At 37.6% G+C, this 20,391-nt stretch overlaps 5 protein-coding genes across 5 annotated transcripts; 4 read left to right on the top strand and 1 right to left on the bottom strand.

Annotated features, from left to right (window-relative positions):
- On the top strand, positions 649-4,555 carry LOC18597674 (protein RETICULATA, chloroplastic). The gene is made up of 8 exons (XM_007026827.2): positions 649-957; positions 1,054-1,647; positions 1,843-1,941; positions 2,331-2,551; positions 2,703-2,772; positions 2,858-2,937; positions 3,721-3,785; positions 4,074-4,555. Exons 2-8 carry the CDS (start codon positions 1,096-1,098, stop codon positions 4,265-4,267), a joined length of 1,281 nt encoding a protein of 426 aa, XP_007026889.2. The 5' UTR covers positions 649-957; positions 1,054-1,095; the 3' UTR covers positions 4,268-4,555.
- Positions 5,121-7,809, top strand: LOC18597673 (protein NRT1/ PTR FAMILY 2.8). The gene is made up of 3 exons (XM_007026826.2): positions 5,121-5,327; positions 5,477-5,694; positions 6,058-7,809. Exons 1-3 carry the CDS (start codon positions 5,198-5,200, stop codon positions 7,477-7,479), a joined length of 1,770 nt encoding a protein of 589 aa, XP_007026888.2. The 5' UTR covers positions 5,121-5,197; the 3' UTR covers positions 7,480-7,809.
- On the top strand, positions 8,105-8,910 carry LOC18597672 (protein MIZU-KUSSEI 1). Its single transcript, XM_018121300.1, has one exon. It carries the CDS (start codon positions 8,136-8,138, stop codon positions 8,850-8,852), a length of 717 nt encoding a protein of 238 aa, XP_017976789.1. The 5' UTR covers positions 8,105-8,135; the 3' UTR covers positions 8,853-8,910.
- LOC18597671 (dynein light chain LC6, flagellar outer arm) lies at positions 9,763-11,707 on the top strand. The gene is made up of 2 exons (XM_007026824.2): positions 9,763-10,335; positions 10,988-11,707. Exons 1-2 carry the CDS (start codon positions 10,198-10,200, stop codon positions 11,189-11,191), a joined length of 342 nt encoding a protein of 113 aa, XP_007026886.1. The 5' UTR covers positions 9,763-10,197; the 3' UTR covers positions 11,192-11,707.
- On the bottom strand, positions 14,168-17,385 carry LOC18597669 (mitochondrial substrate carrier family protein B). The gene is made up of 7 exons (XM_007026822.2): positions 16,869-17,385; positions 16,077-16,253; positions 15,826-15,975; positions 15,585-15,686; positions 15,431-15,501; positions 15,250-15,317; positions 14,168-14,873 (listed from the first exon to the last, which is right to left on the bottom strand). The coding sequence occupies exons 1-7, from the start codon at positions 17,124-17,126 to the stop codon at positions 14,632-14,634; spliced, it is 1,068 nt and encodes a 355-aa protein (XP_007026884.2). The 5' UTR covers positions 17,127-17,385; the 3' UTR covers positions 14,168-14,631.

Raw genomic sequence — 20,391 nt, 5'->3', positions numbered from 1 at the left:
AGGTTGATATCTGAATGGAACCCAAAAGCCCTTTTCAGCAGGCTGACCAGATGTTCAAAACTTGGAAGTATGGAACCATTTCCCACATTCCCAGGAAGAGGAGCTCCGGATTGAGGTCTGGTCAAAATCCGGAAAAGAAGAAAAAGTTGTTGATTAGAAAAGAACAAAGGAACATCAATAATGATGGGAATAATAAACAAGCAAAAGAATTCTTCCAGTGCACATGATCGAAAACGCCAAAAGCTCAACTTGCAACTTGAAAAATGCAAATTGAAACAAAGCATCGATGCCCTAAGCTCTTACGTGAGTCATGATTAATTGACTGTGTTGAAGTTTGAAGTTGAATTTGCTCTCTCAGTTACCTCAATTTTATAATTCTTTAATTGTTAAAATAATATTTTTTAATTAATAATAAAGATTCAAATTTATTTTTTAAATAAGTGAATTATGTATTAATTAATAAATTAAATATTCGATACAGTATCAATATTAATTATTTTTAAATTCATAAAAATGGTGGTTAATTAGATTAAAACTAGTAAAAGGATCAAATTCAATCTTTAAACTTTATTTAATTATGAATTGTTTCTTGTATATGACAAATGAGGAGAGCTTGAGCATTTTGAAGCTGGACTCCCACACGTGGTAAGTGACACCAAAACCCTAGAGCTACAATGTCACACAAACGTGTCTGAACATCCAACCGCACGTGCAAATCCTCAGAAGAATTAGCGCCAGTAGGCATTATTCAGTAGCCAGTAGCTCGTCGACAACACGGGCTGGGAAAAGGAAAAAGTTTGCGGAGTCTAACGTCTCTCCCACTATAAAATCCCACCACTCAAATTGCACGCCGTCGCGTCTCCGCCTCCACTTTTGACACTTCAAGCATTCATTTTACAAGCCACCAAACAAGCCCTTTCTCTCTCTCTCTCTCTCTCTCTCTCTCTCCAAACAAAGGTTTGTTCTTTGTAAATTCTGCTGACTTTCCTTTTGTTCAATGGATTCTTTTTTGTTTTTGATTCGAAGCTAAGTTGTGTTTGGTATTTTGATCAGGTCACAGCTTTTGCTGTTTCCTCAATTTGTCGACACAAAATAATGTCGGGTTTTGGGTTGTTGCATTTGGTTAGTGTTAAGAACGATGTATTTTTAAGTAAGTTATGGGGTCAAGATTTGAGCTTCGTGAAGAGTAGTAGTAAAAGATTCCTTTTTCCGGTGAAGAAGAAACAAAGGTTAGTGATTTTAAGCTTGTCTCAACCGCCAGAGGCAGGGCCTCAATCTGGTGCGGCAACGACTATAGTAACTAAGGAAAGTAGTGGGAATAATATTAGAAAAGAAGAAGTTAGGATTTTGGGGAGTGGTAACGAGGAAGCGAAGATAGATGAAGGAAATGGTGGGGGTTTTTTTGATGGAAATGGTGGAAATGGGAAATTTAATAATGGCGGTGGCAGAGGAGGTGGTGGAGGTGGCGATGGCGATGACGGAGAAAAGGGTGATCCTGAAGAGGAGGAGTTTGGACCAATTATGAAATTTGAGGAAGTTCTGAAGGAGACAGAGGCTAGAGGGGCTACTCTTCCTGCAGATATGATGGAGGCAGCAAAAAGTGTTGGGATTCGTAAATTGCTTCTCCTTAGATATTTGGATTTGCAGGTAATGTTAGTATGCGTTTGCTGATTTGGTAGACATATAAGATTCTATTGATTCTGCATGGTGAAACAAATATAAAAGCAAGTTAATACGTGTTAGAAGAGATAGTTGGGTGACTGATAGCGAAAGGTTCAATTTTTTGTATTAAAGTTTGAATGGTTTTTTCACTGGAGTATTTTTTATGTTGCTGTTACGTAGGGGTCAAGCTGGCCTCTAGGATTTGCAATGAGGTCATGGGGAATGCTTCGGAACCGGATGTTGGCTGACCCATCTTTTCTTTTTAAAATTGGAACAGAGGTTTGTTTAACGTTCATCTTGTCTTTTAATTGCAATATTTATGCAAGTTGTATGTGTGCTTACATGGGAAAATACAATTATACTGAATAAAGGGTCATTAACTATAGGATGACCTTCGTATAAAACTGTCATGGATGTGTGAAAATTAACAACTCTGGGCTCCATTTTATAATGAATTGGATGAGTTAATCTATAATTTGAAAGCTGAAACTTGAAGAAATAGTCTATAAGATTGTTATGTGCTAGAGAGGAAGCCAAAGCTTAGATATTATAAAAGGTCTGTTTGTCTTATATTGCATAATGTCGGAGGGAAAGCGCCTTCAATGTGGTGTTTGCATTGCTAATTTTCTTGTAAAAGGGTAACCATCATTGCTTTTATCATAATGCAGATAGTCATTGATTCTTGTTGTGCTACCCTTGCGGAAGTTCAAAAGAGAGGCAAGGACTTTTGGGCAGAATTTGAGTTGTATGTTGCTGATCTTTTGGTTGGAGTGGTGGTGAACATTGCTTTAGTTGGTATGTTGGCACCATATGCTCGAATTGGGCAACCATCCACATCGACAGGGTTCCTTGGGCGCATGCAACGTGCTTATGGAGCTCTCCCTAGCAGGTTATCATAAGATGCAACAAACAATTACTTGATATGGATGCTTCATAATGTGCTTAGTTTGCTTCTTAATGCATCTTGTGTTATGTCATCTGCATCTTTGAAGGTATAAAAAATTTCTTTATTGAGTCTCTTTATTTATCATCTCATACAGTGTGTTCGAAGCCGAAAGGCCAGGTTGTAGATTTACGGTAAAACAGAGAATTGGTACATACTTTTATAAGGTAAAACTTTAATTTATGACGACTGTAATATAGTATTATAGTGTCATCTTGGGTGGATTGATGTTAATGATCAAAATTTTTTCAGGGAGTCCTGTATGGAGCAGTTGGATTTGCATGTGGTATTATAGGCCAAGGAATTGCAAATTTGATCATGACTGCCAAGAGGTAAATGCATACTATATTTCTATCACATGCTTAATTCCAGTTCACTTATGCTTTTTTGGAGTTCATTTTCTCTGAAATATAAGTTGTTTTTAAGATCTTTATCATATACTTCAATCATTCAGCCTTTTGTTTTTTTTTTTTTTTTGTCCTTTTTAAAATTTCAATCGTATGTTTTGAGGGTTACAAGAAAAACAAATGTTGCCCCTTCTTCCTGCTTTGAATGATGATGCATCATATTGACTCCCGGTGCACCATCCATGTAACTTTTGTCTAGTTTACTTGGAACTAGTCATAATTTTATTCTGTCAATTGAGGAAAATGGAGCATGGATTTTACTTTTCCACAAGCTCAAATCTACCATGTGCTATGGATCTCTTTGTTTTGTGGGGTTGAGGGAATTGAGACAGGGTTATTTAAGCTTCAGCTGAAAACCGAGTATCTTTTGATGGACAGTGTCTGGTTCATGAAATGATTGAATGCAGAAACAACCTTTTGCTACTTTTCTTACAGAGATCTAAAGGATTTAAATGGATGTCTAAATATGCTGTATATGAGATTTAGACTGCATGGGAAAATGATGTTTTCCCATTACACAAGTTGCAGTTGTTCTGATGTTACTTCAAACCACCTCTTCTAATATGTGCTTTGGATAAAATTTTATCTGAGATTGATTCATTTTATGGAAAAATCAGGCTGCTATTGTAAAGCAACCAGTAGTTTTTAAGCATACATCCATTTTCTTGAAGTTTCTCATTCCTTACCATATCCCTTTCCTTCCCTCAGGAGCATGAAGAAGTCAGAAGAGGACATACCTGTTCCACCTCTTGTGAAGAGTGCAGCTTTGTGGGGTATGTATGCCTTCATTCCTTGAATAACGATTCTAATAATCCATGGAACCATTGCGATAATATGATCTGAAAAATTATGTTGTTAATGACCTGATATGAAGTTCTGTCCACTGTTTTCATAATTGTGGTTTGTCAGTTAATTGTGCCCTTAGTTCATACGATCTGTCTAAATTAATTGAATTGACCTGTAGAGTCTTTATTGGTCAGCATTGAGATTTCCACAAGTTCAGATCATCCTGCTTCTGATCTGCATATACTAATTGGATGTATTTCCTTCCCAACTGGCAGGTGTTTTTCTTGCAGTTTCTTCCAATACTCGATATCAGATCATTAATGGATTGGAACGGTTGGTGGAGGCATCACCTTTGGCCAAGCAGGTTCCACCTGTTGCTATGGCTTTCACCGTTGGTGTGCGATTTGCCAACAACATATATGGTGGGATGCAGTTTGTGGACTGGGCTAGATGGAGTGGAGTGCAATAAGCTAATAACCGCACATCTTTACCCATACATTTTGGTTAGAAATAGCCTTTCCTAACCAATCTATTTGGCGTAGAGTTACAAATTTCAACAACTTTGAATTTGGATGTTAAACATCGATGTGGTAGCCAAGAATCTTTTGATTTAAGCCAAATTGCTGCTTGTGAGGTTGAAAAGCATAGATGCAGGCAGAACGCTATCGCCTTTTTTGTATCGGTCCTCATAGAAGATGTATGAAACCTTGATCATTAATTGGGAAGTAAAGCTTTTCAAGAATGTTAAAACTCACAAGTTCTTCTTTGCAGCAAAGTAAGCAAATATTCTAGCTAATGTGAAGATATATTCTTGTTGTCCTGATTCTGGGAGTCAGGGCAACTGTAACTTTGAAAAAACAAACAATCTACTGCACCCTTTTAAGGGAGAGGTTGATCTGCAGGCACAGGGTCCAATCCCAGGTCCTGGCTACCTTGGGGGGGTTCATGCTCTTTTAACAGCTTTCCTTTTTTCTGGTGAAAACAAATTAACAGGCTTAACACAAAAACTATTTTCCTTGAGCAGCTTCTTTTGAGTTTTTAACAATATTTGGTGACAATAACCATAATAACAACTAAAAATGAAAACCAAGATACCCGCAACGAAAGAACAGTAAAATAGGATAAAAATAAAGCATACCAAGAGCTATTTTCGTCCAAAACTCGGTCCCAAATTCACATGTTTCCACGTCAAGTGAAGTTTGCATGGCAAAGTATTTAATCAGTTAGTATAGTATAACCTTTCTTGATTTCGATAAAAATAGAAAAATGACTTAACTGCTGAACAACAGACATTTTTTTAGCACCAAACTCGTGAACTTATGTACGATATATATTCCTCTGTTTTCGCAGCAGGGAAGGAGGCAAGAGGAAAAAGAAAAGCGAAAGGGAAGGGAAGAACATGACAGAGAAAGACATGGGAGATGGTTCCAACTCTTCCTTAGTCGAACAAAACTCACAATCCCCTCCACTTCCATCACCTTCGTTAAGGAAGGAGCCTGGAGGATGGAGAGCCGTCAAATACATTCTTGGTAATTCATTTGCAAAACTAGCAATTACATTGTATTCAATCTTTAATGCCCGTTTCCTGTTTTGTCTTTCAGTGATTTCAGATGAATTGAAATGGATATGTGCATGTTTTCCTGATCATGTTTATGGTTTTTCTTTTTCCTTTGAAAAGGAAACGAGACTTTCGAGAAACTTGCTTCCATGAGTTTGGTTGCGAACATGACTGTTTATTTGCGGACCAAATACAACATGGATGGGATAGCTGTGGTTAACGTGATTAATATTTGGTCTGGTTGCTCCAACATCACAGCAATAGCTGGTGCTTTGGTTTCTGATACATTTCTGGGACGCTACCGCACTCTCCTCTTTGGTTCAATCTCCTCGTTACTGGTAAATTCAATATGTTTTTCCCTAAATCCACGATATAGATATAGAAAACTCGGAGGGATATAGGAGAATGAGAGATCTTGGAATGTTTAACAAATTGGACCTTTGATGTTCAATACAATGTGTTATATTATTCCTTCCAAGTCCAGTTTATGAACATGGATATCCAACATGAAAGATTCAAATAAACGTTTTCTGTCATGTTGGATCCTGGTATTTGCTTTTAGTGTGCATCCAGAGATTTCATTTTTGAAATGCTGAAACAGAAATGAAAGAATTCTTCTCCAATAATGTCACTTGCATGAACTATGATTGTAATTTTGCATATATACTGCATATTTTGTTCTGAAAGTCCTGGTCAATCAGGGAATGGCGACCATGACCCTTACTGCTGGTGTGCCTAAATTAAGACCTCCAACCTGCATAGACGAAAGGAATTGCATAGACCCTCGGTTCTGGCAGATGGGTGTCCTTTTTGCTGGTCTTGCATTTATGGCCATTGGTGCTGGAGGCATTAGACCCTGCAACATCGCCTTTGGGGCTGATCAGTTTGACACCACAACAAAGAAGGGAAGAGCACAGCTAGAGAGCTTCTTCAATTGGTGGTACTTCTCGTTCACGTTGGCCCTCGTGGTAGCTCTAACTGCTGTTGTCTACATTCAGACCAATATCAGTTGGGTTATTGGTTATGCCATTCCAACCAGCTGCCTTTTCCTTTCGATTATCATTTTTGTAACCGGACACCACGCCTACATAATAATGAAGCCACAAGGCAGTGTTTTTGTTGACATGGCTAAAGTGATCACAGCAGCCATTAGAAAGCATAGTTTAACTCCTTCAGGACACTCCTTTTATGATCCTGACCTCCAGAAATCAGGATCAAAACTCTCACGCACCAAAAGGTTAAGTTGCCTTGACAAGGCTGCTATAATTGCTGATTCAAATGAGTTGGATGACCAAGGCAGGCCCAAGAATGATTGGAGATTATGCAGTGTTGAACAAGTGGAAAATCTAAAGATGTTGCTTGGAATACTGCCTGTTTGGGTAGCAGGAATCGGTTGTTTCATAACCATGGACCAGCAGGGTACACTTGGAATTCTTCAAGCGATTCAGACAAACAAAACGCTTGGATCCCGTTTCGAGGTACCCCCAGCCTGGATGGGCCTCTCATCAATGATTGCCCTTGCAATATGGGTCTTCATTTATGAGCAAATTTGGGTACCTCAGACACGGAAAAGAACGGGGAAAGCTAAACGATTGTCAACGGCACAGAGGATTAATATCGGTATTGTGATCGCAATTGCGTGCTGCTTATTGGCTGCAGTTATTGAGAAGCAACGCCGGAAGGCAGCTTTGAAACAAGTTTCCTTCGAGTCACCTATGAGCATTTTATTCCTCCTGCCACAGTTTGCCTTATCAGGTTTGATCGAAGCATTTGCTGCAGTGGCCCTAATGGAATTTCTCACCACGCAATTGCCAGAGTCCATGAGAACTGTTGCTGGAGCAATCTTCTTTGTCAGCTTATCTATTGCAAGCTACTTGAACTCCATTCTTGTCAACATCGTCTACAGAATAACTAGCAAGGATGGGAATCCGCCATGGTTAGGTGGTCATGACCTTAACAAGGATAGGCTTGAGAAGTTCTATTGCCTCGTGGCTGGCATAGGAGCCCTGAATCTCCTTTATTTCAATCTCTTTGCAAGGCGTTTCGTGACCAATGCTGTTGTTGATAAGAAAGGATCAGAAGGTGAACAGAACAATGAAGAGAAAACATTAGATGTGGCATAAAAAGAAAAAAGATGGTTCCAGATATAGTCTAGTGATGGTCACACTCAGACTATTCTTTGAAAAGGAGGATCCAAGTTTCGAGTTTCTTTCTCTGAATAATATACTAATTGCGGATAGAGAGAGCAAAAGGATGAGGATCATGATCAGCAATCTCCATTGATGTTGTCATTTACCAAGATATTCACTAGGCTTGATTGTCTATTCATCGCCCTGCTGGTACCGTCCCATTTGTTTAAGTTCTTTACCCCCTCCTCCTCTTCCCTGGAATTTTTATCTGTTTCTACCTTGAAAACGATGACATGATGATCACCAATCAATCTATGCAGTTTGGTGACGTGAATTCGATTGCATCAAACGTTTGAATTAACTGATAACCCCAAAAAAAAAAAAACTGACAACTGAACAGTCATCGTTTATGCCACGTGGCCCATGTGCACTTGTCAAGCTTCTTACCACGGGCCAGGGCCAGGGCCAACTGAAAATTGGCATCAAAGCAAGTTTCCAATTCTAACGGCTATGTCGATTTCCCGCCTTCTCTCTCTCTTTATATACACCTCCATAGGCAAAGTAACCTCTCCCCGCAATGCACCACATCAAGCCAACAGAGCCTGTTTGAGCCCTTGATTTCATATCTCTTCTTTCTTCCAAGAAACCCAATGACCAAGTTCGACGCCCTCCGTCGACTCATCCCTTGTTTCTACCCCACCCCCACCAACTCTATTGCCACCATTACCCCCACCAAGAAACGCCTAAGTACCTCCCTCAGAGACGACCTTGACGACCCCATCACCATCACAAACCAAGCCCAAGACAAAGACTCCCAAGACTCCACCAACACAACCGATCTCGAAACGACCACGTTAGCCCCCGCACGCCCTTCCAGGTCCATGGTGATAGGCACCATCTTCGGCCAACGCAAAGGCCACGTCTGGTTTTGCATCCAACACGACCGTCTCTCCACAAAACCCTCTCTCCTCCTCGAACTCCCCATCCCAACTCACCAACTCGTCCAAGAAATGCGCTGTGGCATCGTCCGCATTGCCCTAGAGTGTGACCATTCCGAACTCAGCGCCTGTCCTCTCCACTCGGTCCCTCTTTGGACCATGTACTGCAATGGTCGAAAGATAGGGTTTGCTACAAAAAGAAAAGCCAGTCACCATAACCTGCTGATGTTAAAGACCATGCAGTCTACAACAGTTGGAGCCGGGGTGATACCTGCAGGATTCGGGTCGTCAGGTTCGGAGGAGATCATGTACATGAGGGCTAATTATGAGCATGTTGTTGGTGACGCTGACTCTGAGTCGTTTCACCTTGTGAACCCGGATGAGTGCACTGGCCAAGAACTAAGCGTGTTCTTGATGAGATCAAGGTGAAAAGGCTGAAGAGATGACAGAGGTTAATTTTATGGGTCCCATCTGGAATGAGGTTAATTTTATGTGTTCTTGTTGGTTTCTTTGTAAGAAGAAGAGTGGTTTTCTCTTACCCTCTGCGAACCATCTGGAATTTGGTTGCTCTTAGGGTTTCTTCCAAGAGGCATGAAAGTTGAGCTTGGTGAAGTTCACTTCACTTGTAATTTTATTTTACAATTTTTCCTTTTCTTGAAAGAGAGATCAGTTTAAGGGAGACCGGTAAAACAGTAGCAGTAGATATGTCAGATTCTGCAGGCTTTTTCTTTTCCATTTTTAGCTTTCAGGCGTTCAATTTTTACAAAAAATTTCTTTAAGTCATGAAACACGCATTGCGTTAGCTTCATAGCAACATAGATGAACAATCATTTGGAGTTGCTCAAAGTTTATTTCAATTTCGCCTTTGTGCTCTTTCTTTATGGCTTGGAAACACACATTCACCACCTCCTTGCATGATCATGGAAATCGAATATCATGATTATTCTTCCCGAGTGTTTTCGTTTTCCTGTCTCTCTTCCATCAGTTTTCAGACAATTGTTACTTTGACAGCTCTAACTTGCTTACGATCAGGTCACATCATCACTCCTACTCTGGCTATGTATTTTGAATATCAAGATTCTCGAGCCCAGGAACTCTTTAGCTTTTTCAGATCGAAAGTTCCCATCAGTTTTTCTCTTACAAATTCGATTCACAGACCCTGCTGGGTATTGGTTGGACCATGTATCAGTGCACTTGTCAGATATAAAAAAATTTCTAAAAGGGCAAAAAAGGAACGCTATAATCAAGCTATTTTAACACTCTTTTTCTCCTCTTGACAAGTAAACATGTAACTTGGCTAGAAATGAGACCAATTTTCTGATACCATGAAAGGTCCTTTGTTGGAAAATCAATACTACCGACAAGAATAGAAAATGAATAGAATTATTACAGCCATAAGTTTTTGGAGTTCCAAATTGCAGGGTGGGTCTTGTAACTTTCATACTTACCATTGTCCCTCCCTGAAAAAGATATCTTTTGTTGCATCTTGTTTGATATTTTTTTCTTTCTAGCCCTTCTGTCAGTCCAACTGTTTTGATCATAACAATTCCTAATGCATACAAAATTCCAGAACTTGTGAAGAAAATATGACCGTTCAATGTCTACCTCTCATTCTTTTCCTTTTGCTAAAGAATTCCCTTTTACATTTCACTATATAAAGTAATCAGCGTAGTACCTTCTCCCATTCATCAACTACAGTCAGAAGTTTTCCCCCAAGAAAAACAAAACTAGAGTTAGAAACTTAGAAGTGATTTTCCATTTTGCTCATAGGAGGATGCTGGAAGGGAAAGCTGTAGTGCGTGAAACTGATATGCCAGAAGAGATGCAGAGCCGTGTGATGGAGTTAGCATATCAGGCTCTTGATCTACATGAGGTTTCAGACTGCCAGTCCATAGCTCATTACATCAAACAGGTCTATTCTTAACCCTGGAGCCTTCTGTTAGAAGTAGCATAAAGCTGTAACAATGAATATTATAGTGCCATTCCATTCTTTTTATTAAAGAAACACAAATTCGCCACCATAAAGAGAATGAATATATATTTGTATAATCTTTGTTTGGATCGAATGTTCAAAAATTATCATGACGAACGCACACTAGAAAGGTTGGTTTTCTTTATATAGCAATGCTTAAAGAAAGATTCAAAGCTTTCACTTTGCTATAGATTCAAAGCTTCATTTCTGCTGTCCAATCACTACACCTTTAGCCATTTACCTTTAACTTATTCTCAAATCTAATCATTGGAATAGTACTCTAGGATGCTACCTACCTTGCTTCATATGGATTTCAATGATTTTTAATGTGATCATCTACAGTTTCACCTTGGTAATACATTTACATATGCCCCTTATAGTATGCTGTATAGATGCAGCTCAATTCTCGGTTTTTAAATATGAGGGTAAGAGAATCCAGTGACTTTAATTGAAGAAGTTAGGATATTTTTGGTCCTAAGTTCTCTCACATATAGATATAGTATGTGTAAAGAATGTTAGGGAAGTAATCTCCATGACGCTTTTCTGAAAAAGGAATTTTAATTTCTAAGCCAACATTCAACCTTTTTAACAGAAGTTTGATGAAGCGTATGGGCCAGCATGGCATTGTGTGGCTGGAAAAGACTTCGGATCTTGCATTTCCCATTTGTGTGGGAGTTTTATTTTCTTCCATGTGGAGATGATGGAGTTTCTCATCTTCAAGGATGGCAGTGACTTCAGTGAGACCAAGGAAGAGGCCATCGGGGTGCTGCAGGAAGCCAAGAAAAGTGATTCATAAGAATGGTAGGACTATTAAAGTTTTTGGAGGATTTAAACCCAACACCTTTTCCAATTCAACTACACTCCCTCAAGCCAACAGATCGCTTCTACCACCTATGCCAAGGCTGAAGGGCATTCACAAATTTATGTATTAATATCTTACTTAGAACCTCCGCAATAAAAGTAGGAAATTTGTCAAGAATATTGCTTGCAGGATCTTATAAGCATGTCAGAAATGTTCAAGTTTTGAAGGGAAATAAAATGGTTTTGAATTAGAATGCTCGACATAAGATGGCAAAGATGTTTTGGACTTCTCAGTGTTGGCCGCATTACTAGTATATAGGCTATTAGGTCATGTAATGTCTGTATACGAAGAAACTGCACTGCTTGATACAACTTGAACCTGCAAAATCATGTCCTTCAAGAAACACCAATAAGAAATTTCAGCACAATCGATGCATGAACTGCCAGAGAATGAGAAAATTCATCTGCAAATGCAAGCACAACCAGTTTTCTTCTTAAGCAATACAAAGTAGGTTACCTCGGATCATCTTCGTAGTGTAACTACTTCAAGTGGTGCAAACCTAGGGTTTGAGTGACTAGTTCTGTATTGCCAGTGAGGAAGAGGTAATCTGCACTCCCGAGGGCTAGATGCAACAAGTATTACATGTAGATCTAAACCTCAGGATGCAGATTACCCGGTCCTTACCAATATTTACTATGGGAAGAAGATAAATGTTGAAGGAAGATCACAGGAAGAGAAGGAAAAACACAAAGGCAGAGGTTGAGGCCTTCCATGCATGAATACAGAAATTTATAATGGCTCCAAAAGCTAACATAAGATTTATTCCAAAATATAGAATAAAGGGGGATAAGGTGCTTCGATGCGAATCATCGTTGATTCTGTTCTTCTTAAACCAATGATGGCCTTACTTTTCATAGACAATGATGGCGTGATGATCTTGACTGCTTTTTCCTCATGACCGGAGATCTTCCATGGCTACTTATCAAAGGTTCTCTTTCAATTTATTATAACACTATTGAAAAATACTGAAGGAAAAGAAAATTCTTTTGCCAAAAACCTATCACTATGAAACAAGAAAGGTCTTAGTCTGCTTGAAGCTTACATTTCCAGTTGAAGAATCTTGAGCTTTATGAACACATCCTCTAATTTGGGGCTCTGTGGCTCTCTCTATCGAACATAATAAAACTGTTTAAAAGAAAAGGAATGCCAACATGTTCATGCAGTATCTGGTTTCAGGTCTACATCGGCTTTTATGTGCGTAGCATATTCTATTCTCTTGGCCATTGAAAGGCACCTTACTGTCCCCATCTCGCAAAGGGCTTGTTTGGCTAGGAAGATAAGTGAGGTATGCATATCAAGACTCAAACAAGGAGTTAAATAATCAACAGTTCCCTTGTCATCATGTTGCAGATTGTTCATGAGTTGGGAGTGAAGGAGGTTAATTTCATGCATACATAGTTTGTCGAGTTTTTCAATGATTCAAGTCTAATAAAGGATGCTTAGCATGCAACTACTGATGAAGTGATTCATGCTTTGAGGTGTAACAAAGTGATTCATGCCTTAACTTGTAACAACAAGCAAGATGTTTTTATTTGTATGTAGAAACGCAGCCTAGCTTTTGTCATTTTGTTCTTGTTTGTAAGCCGTTGATGTCTATGTATTTTATTCCTCTCTTTTCCTTTTTTTGGTTATTGTTTTTATAGTTGTAGTCTGAAAACTGTTGTTGGTACAGAATTCCATGTTTAGAATACTGTGCCCAGCTATATTCCTTAGAGTTTTGCATTTTTGAATATCGACTTTTAAGAAAAAATTAGTTTATTGTTAATGTGTGAAAAACATAAATATGAGAATGAAAAATAGGAATCCAGTTTGTTGATTCCATTTCCTTGCTCTGTTCATCCTCTTCATTCTGCTTTCTTTGAGTTTTTCTACATGGTATCATAGCAATATTTCTCGAGGGACCTTTGATTTGATCAGTTTTTCTACACAGCTGCCCAAAAGCTGCAGTTTTCGATAGTGTATTTAAGCAGATGGAATTGGCCTCTCCTCTGGGAACCATCCGAAGTTGAATGCCACCAATCGAATCGCAGCAAAACTTATAATGGTGTGCAGCCAAACACAAGCTGTTGCTGCCTTCACCAGGATTTCCTTCCCTTGAGAATATTATGTCGCTTCGGATGTCATGAGCAGTCATCAATCATCATCTGATGGGTCAACATCACGCTGGTGGACAGGGAAATGGTAGAACGTGTCTGATTTCATCTGTGTTTTCTGAAGCAGCAATATGCTGAAAGAAAGCCTTGAACATTCCTTTTTCTGCTAATATGCTGAAAGAAGCAAAGCAACTTCTGACCCGAGAATAAATTCCATGGTTGCTTTCCACCTGCATGCATCTTATGCTAACAACTTAACCCCAACACTTGCTACACTGTGATATGTCACTGTTGTGTATGCAATCCGGTGGTCCTCTTTGTTCTTGCCAGGCCCTCCAATCAGGGACCTGGAAAATATATAAAAATACGGCTTCTATTGTCATGAAACAGGATGTGTCAATCCAGAGAAATGATGATCGCTTTGTTTCTAATCAAAGTGCGAGCAACCTCCTATAGCCCTTTCCTTCACCCCAACAGCTACATACTTAAAACAGGGTAATATACATTCTAGCATGACTTCACAGTTTCATGAAGAGTAATCTTTCTTCGTCTCTTCTTTTCATTTTTTTCTGCCCTTCCATTCTGGTGGAACAAGATCAAAATGGTGGGATAAAAACCTTTTGAACTTTTGATTGGGAATATTTTATTTATACATTTATTATGTCAATTATATTTATAATAATGCGTAGGCTGAGAAAAGGCTTAGCACTTGGCAGCAGAAATTTGAGAAAATTCTTTCCAGACACCTTCAAGTTCCTAATAGGATGAGATTCTCCTTTTCAAATGCTAAGTTTCTTAAATGGAAAGACAGGAATAGTAGCATAAATGCACATTGGTTTTTCGTCAATAACCAATTTGTAATATAATATCACTTCAAATACAAAGGAATTGAACACTGGCAGTCAGCTTGACCTGCAGAGGCAGGTAAGAAACAAGTCGCATACAAAACTGTGATCATGACATGATCATCAATGATTGCTAATTCTCTGAATGTTAAAGGCCTAAGTATACTGAAACTAGATAGTTGATACACTTATCATCACTCTCACAGTGCTAATTACCTATACATGAAAAAAATACCCATGGCAGCAACCGCAAAATTTACCACCATGGTTTCTCAACTAATACCATAGAAAGAACAATTTGTTTACCTACTTTCTATTTTTAACTGACTGCATTTTTTACCCAATTGTTTTGGTTTCCTTGTTGTCTTGAGAACTCAATGACTAACAAGAGTTCACAGACACAATGTACGGCAGAAAAGTGGAGTCCAGGATGAAGCTAATAACTGGTAGGGATGCGTGATAGAAGCATCTTCAATGTCTCATACGTCATGAAGACAATGCCTACACCAGGAACCACCTTGTAGTACTCGGGCAAAATCCCTCTATACAAGCCACGAAGGCCTTCAGACTGGATTATATGCCTGAAAGTCCCAAACAACCCAGTTGTATAAACACGGGCTCGCCCTGCAACCCCTTCCAATTGCATACGTCTCCTCACAAGATCGATAGGAAATGTTGCTGTAAATTATCATTGAATAAAAAAAAGTCATGCAGATATCAGAAATAGCTTCTAAATAATTACTAGTACTCAATCATTGATATATTTATTTTTTTCTATCTGAAGATGCCCATTGTGCTTTGGGCTACAGAACAAAAGTAACATTTATAAACTCCAACTCCTCCCCACAATTCACATGGTATGAACTTGAGATCTCCACATTGAAAATCTCAAGTTCTAACCATTGTGGTGTATCACCTTGAGTAAATAAGTACCAAAAACATTCAGCACGAAAATCTTAGACCACTCAACTGAGGGAAATGAAACCCCTTAACCCAACTATACGAAAATAGAGTGGAGAGAATCAAACCAAAGGACAGGTTGCAGATTACTAACCTGTTGATGATGCAATGCCTGAGAGACTGCCACAGGCAAGACTAACCATGATAGTGGAATCATCAGGCCTAATGTCAAATCATAGAAATTTCAAACAGGTTACAGCTTGAGCACCAAGCAGAGACAACAAACACAAAAGAGCACATGCTATTGATCAATCTAAACCAATAAGAATTTTTACCTTTGCAACTGCCAATAAGATCTCAAAGACTCATATACTGAAAAGCTTATTGCTATACTTGGTCCAACACCCTGCATCACATACAGCACCGCAGCAGCAATTATAGACAATGAGATGGGAAAGTACAAAATTTAAAAAAGAACAGTAAATATACCAATAATGTTGCTCCAAGTCCTTTATACAAGCCAAATATTCCCTCATCCCTGCAAATGGTATGAAAAGCATGCCAAATACCTCTGTAGTATATTGCATTTCTCTGCAAAGTTCAGAAGAATAGTTAAATTGGAGGGTAAGAAAAATAACAAAACATAGTATATATTAAATGGGAAGCAATTTCAAAGAGTAGGCAACAGCAAATGCAATTGCCTTATTCACTCAGGTATTACTAATATTACCTGTGCTGCAAGACGTGTCCTTACAAGATCCAGTGGATATGTAGCTGAGGCAGCAGTCATTCCAGCCAACCCACCGCCTACAAAGTGAACACAGAGGTCAGCACTGGCATTTCCCCTTTGATCTTCAAGGCCGAGAATAGATTGCAAGAACTGCAAAAAAAATAAAACAAACAAACAAACAAAGGAATGAGTGAATTGAAAAAGATTGTTGGGAAAAATACAAAGTCATAACTAAGATAATCAGAACATACACTCTTGTAGCGTTCATAGGCATAGAAGTTGACAGAGGAATAGGGAAGACGATGAGCAATGGTAACCATATTGCCTTTCCAAAATGCTCTGACCCCTTCTTCATTCATAATGCGTGAAGCCTCACGCCATATGCTAGCCTTGCTCAATGCTGATACATCTGAGTGCATTCCTTGCACCTGAGAAAAGAAGAGATCATTCAGCAGTCAATGTTAAGGTAGAACACATTCTCATGCTAAATATAACAGTAAGCGGCATGTTAATTCATGACAGATATTAAAAAAATATATCATTCAAAGTCATTAAGCTGCCAATATTACTCTGTTATCTCATGTTACATGTAACCCTCATGCCTATACAATTAGTGAACATAGATTGATCCCTTCATCCAAAATCATTTGCAGAGCCACGCAATGTTGAGTTACCATAGATTTAAAAAAAAAATTTGCCTGTTTTAATGAACTTTTTTTCCAAAAAAGAAAACTGAGTAAACAGACAAGAAATTTGACTTCCCACGCCATCTGAATAATTTTCTCCTCATTTACCTCATTTTTTTGAATTGAGACCATAAAATACAATTTGCGAGCAATTTTTCAAAGGTACAATTTTCCATTAAAAAGTCCCAGAAACTAAACGCAACCCTACATAAAGAAACACCATTTCCCCAACCCCCAGCTCCAGTTAAACGAAAAATATCAACAAATTTGCGAAATACCCAGATCAAATTACCACCTATAAACAATAAAAAGAATCAACATTTCCAAAGATTAAACAAGCAAACCGTAAAACCAGACCTGAAATAAGATGGTGAGACGAGCAAGAGGAGCCGTACAAGTCTTGCTAAAGGCACCGGCAATACCACCAGCAAGAAGCTGTTGAATAGTCCCAATCTGCGGATTCAAGCCCTGCTTTGAAGAATGCCCATGTTGCTGTTGCTGATGCTGATGCTGTAAAAACTTTCTAGCCCCAGCATCTACGACAGTTCCGTGGGCTGAATTCAAAGCCCTTTGGCCTCCTTCAACCACCACCCCAACTCTTGCCTCCATATTCATAACAATATCTCAAAGCTCTCTCCTTTTTTTAACTTTTTTTTTTAGGGGGAATTCTTGGTTTATGGGGTTTGATGTTGCATGGGTTTTAAGGAAGGAAGTCGGAAAAATCAAGGCAATGTAAAGAGGGAAGTCATTTGCTCGGTTGGGTAAAGTTTGAAAAGGGGAAAAAAAAACAATTAATTGGAGAAACCCTAAAAGAACCCTAATGGGGACAGAAAGAGAAGGGGTTTTGTAGTTTTGGCCAAGCTTGGGATTTTGGAATATACTGTCCACTGCGTAATTTGGACGAAACATATTTCAAAGGGTTTTTCTTTATTGTTATTATTAATTCCTCTTCTTTAGCTTTTATATCTCCTTCTTAGGATTCTTTTATTTCAATTATTGTACTATTTATTTCTCAAATTGAAAACCTTTTTTTTTGTTTACTATATATATATATATATATATATATATATATATATATATTCTTAATTTATATGTTCAATGCTTTCCTAGTTGGAGTTGTTCTCTCCACTTGCTAGAAATTTAAAATTTTTAACTTGATCCTTTTAACTTTTTCAATGGCCAATTGCATTTGGATTAATATCATTCAATCAAATAAATAAATATATTATACATATATATATATATATATGATTAGTATTTGATACATCATCATTGTATAGGTTCGATACATTATTATTGAACTAAATGTTATCACTTTATTAATAAATAAATAAATATAAAAATTAAAAAGTTTAAAAATAAATACCCATCATTTTAAAAATATTTTTTTATAAGACTTTTTAATTTTTTTATCTTTATACATTTATCAAGTGGTATTTCGTGATTAAATAATAGTATATAACTATTACATACTAATAATATATTAAATATAAATCTATATATAAAAGGTGCTTATTTGTTTTTTCCTTTATTATTTCTCAAAATTATTAAAATCATTATAAAAAAATACAAAAAGGTTTAGGATAGTTGAATACTGAATGTAAAGGTTTAGAATTTAAGATTTAGGGCTTAACCAATCTCTCACAAATTTCTTTTTTTTTTTGTTTGCTCAATAATCAATTTCTCATAAATGTGTGTAGCTGGGATTTTGATGGTTTACATCTTCTTTTATGGAAACTTTCATCTTGATGTCATGAAAATAACATCCAACCACAAAAGGTACAAAAAGGTGTATGATTATTGAATTTTGAGTGTAATGGTATCTTATTTTCCAAGAAAATATTTGTGAATAATGACCTTGCAATTGAAAATAATAATAATAATAATAATAATAAAAACTATGCATTTCTCATCAAATTGAAAGGTATTTTTCATGTGTAGCACATGGAATTGCATGCACATTTTCCATGTTACCAAAGGCATTTATTTTTTGTAGCCCCTCATCTGAATGATGAGATGTTGACTTCCAAATTCCATGTTAAACATATGACTTTAGTGCTTCAACTGATTTTCCTTCAAAGTACAAAGTAAATGTGAAGAAGGAGGCAACCTTGTTTAGAGACTTTTAATTAAAATAAGTGAGCTCAATTGTCATGAAAGTTTTTGGAATTGTTTTGAATTAAGATGAGAACTTGCATATCAAACTTCAAGTCAATGTGATTCTTATATTTTTGAAGTACAAAATACTTTCTTATTTGTCGAGTTTTGGTTGAATTAGAATTTAAAATTTTATTCGATTAGGATTTTAATTTGTACGTATGGTTTTAAATTTTTTAGCCACGTCAAGTTTTATTTTTAACTTTTATATTATAAAAATGAGTTTTTAAGTTTTAAAAATAAATTAATGTTAACACTTTATAAATCTATATTTTACATTAAGTAGAGTTATAATGAATTCGAGTGAATGTTCTTAAGAGTTTATCGAGAAAAGATGTATAAAGCCCAATGCAAGCTTTTATGCTAACCCAATTTTTGCTTGGGCTTTACCTCCATTTGCCCATGGAAGTAAAGGGCTATGGCCTAATACATCTTCGTGGTCCTACAATGGGCCAATGGAAAACACAACTACAAAGTTTCAGCCCATTGATGGTTTGGGCTTTTGAATAAATTGCACAGTGAAAGCAGGTTGTATCAATCCAAATCATAATGGGCTTTCATAGGCCCTATTACTTAATCTTATCTAGTTTCATAAATTTTATATTATATTTTAAATATTTGAATTGGAAGGTTTTAAACTAGAATTTGAGATTTAACCAAGAGTTAGTGTGAAAGAAAAGAAAAGGCTAATCCTAGTCTTTTTATATGTAATTAAATCATGATTTTTTATTAAATAAACTCCATATATAGCTCATAATTTTAACTTTTCAAGCATGACACATTGTATTTTAAAAAAAAAAATTACAATTTGTACAGAATTTTTACTCCGGTACGAATTAGATTGGTTTGGGTTACCATTTGAGCTCTAAAAAGGAGAGAAAATATGTGAATGAGGCAGATGAACAATGTCCCCTAAAATGAAGAAGGACCCCAAATGAGCAAAAGCTCCTTTAATGCTAGACTGAAGCCTACCTCGAATCACCCGCCAGCTTTTGTCTGGCCAGAGGTTTTACTTTCTCCTTTACCAACCTTGATTAACCCTGCAAAATTAAAACATGATTAGATGCCTAACCTAACTGCTGGATTGCAATCTGCTCCTATCATCATATACATTTGCCAGGATATAAAGAGAAAAAGCAAAGAAACCTCCTTTTATGATTTTTAAGCTCAAACATCAAACCAAGTTTTTTGGCAAAAGCATGCGCCTTTGGCTCTCTTTCCACTTCACACAGCTTTCACCAATCTAGCAGTGGACCACACTCTTCTTTCCTCTCTCTCTTTCTCTGTGTCTGTCTGTCTCAAGTTCTGAACTCTGAACCAAAGCAAAGTAACCCCTTTCTCTCTCTCTATCTCGCCCGCCTCCTTCGGGGGCCCCAAAGAAAAAGTGGGAAATCGAGGGCCTGCCCTTTGCCCCTGGCCTCTGCCTGCCCTCAGCGTAAACAATAGTAGCCATCATGGATTTTAATACTGATAATGATAATGAAAGGTTGAAAAGAAAAGCACTGCCACCGGGTGAGACCACCTACCAATCCATCCCATGCAACTGGGTTATGTTTATTCAGAGTGTTTAATCATTTTAAACCCGATTGCCGAACCTGTTTTACATTGCATTCTCAGTGTTTCATTTCGTAAACCTGAATCTGGTGGAAATATGGAGTGGAATCTTTGAAAATGTTAAGACACCTTATCTGTCAGGGGGTGAGTACCTGACTACTGACCATCA

The sequence above is a fragment of the Theobroma cacao genome, chromosome 5 (assembly GCF_000208745.1).
Source record: "Theobroma cacao cultivar B97-61/B2 chromosome 5, Criollo_cocoa_genome_V2, whole genome shotgun sequence".
NCBI lineage: Eukaryota > Viridiplantae > Streptophyta > Magnoliopsida > Malvales > Malvaceae > Theobroma > Theobroma cacao.
The sequence above is the reverse complement of the archived record's forward strand: the minus strand, read 5'-3'. Positions and strand labels throughout refer to the sequence as shown.

Bases quoted from the DNA above. Each gene is read 5' to 3' on its own strand.
- LOC18597672 (XM_018121300.1), top strand. From the start codon at position 8,136: ATGACCAAGTTCGACGCCCTCCGTCGACTCATCCCTTGTTTCTACCCC.
- LOC18597673 (XM_007026826.2), top strand. From the start codon at position 5,198: ATGACAGAGAAAGACATGGGAGATGGTTCCAACTCTTCCTTAGTCGAA. The intron at 5,328-5,476 runs GTAATTCATTTG...TCCTTTGAAAAG, and splicing joins AGCCGTCAAATACATTCTTG to GAAACGAGACTTTCGAGAAA. The intron at 5,695-6,057 runs GTAAATTCAATA...CTGGTCAATCAG, and splicing joins GTTCAATCTCCTCGTTACTG to GGAATGGCGACCATGACCCT.
- LOC18597671 (XM_007026824.2), top strand. From the start codon at position 10,198: ATGCTGGAAGGGAAAGCTGTAGTGCGTGAAACTGATATGCCAGAAGAG. The intron at 10,336-10,987 runs GTCTATTCTTAA...CCTTTTTAACAG, and splicing joins TAGCTCATTACATCAAACAG to AAGTTTGATGAAGCGTATGG.
- LOC18597669 (XM_007026822.2), bottom strand. From the start codon at position 17,126: ATGAATATGGAGGCAAGAGTTGGGGTGGTGGTTGAAGGAGGCCAAAGG. The intron at 15,976-16,076 runs GTATGTTCTGAT...TTTTTTTTGCAG, and splicing joins CCTATGAACGCTACAAGAGT to TTCTTGCAATCTATTCTCGG. The intron at 14,874-15,249 runs GTTAGTAATCTG...GATAATTTACAG, and splicing joins AGGCATTGCATCATCAACAG to CAACATTTCCTATCGATCTT.
- LOC18597674 (XM_007026827.2), top strand. From the start codon at position 1,096: ATGTCGGGTTTTGGGTTGTTGCATTTGGTTAGTGTTAAGAACGATGTA. The intron at 1,648-1,842 runs GTAATGTTAGTA...GCTGTTACGTAG, and splicing joins TTAGATATTTGGATTTGCAG to GGGTCAAGCTGGCCTCTAGG. The intron at 2,773-2,857 runs GTAAAACTTTAA...AAATTTTTTCAG, and splicing joins TTGGTACATACTTTTATAAG to GGAGTCCTGTATGGAGCAGT.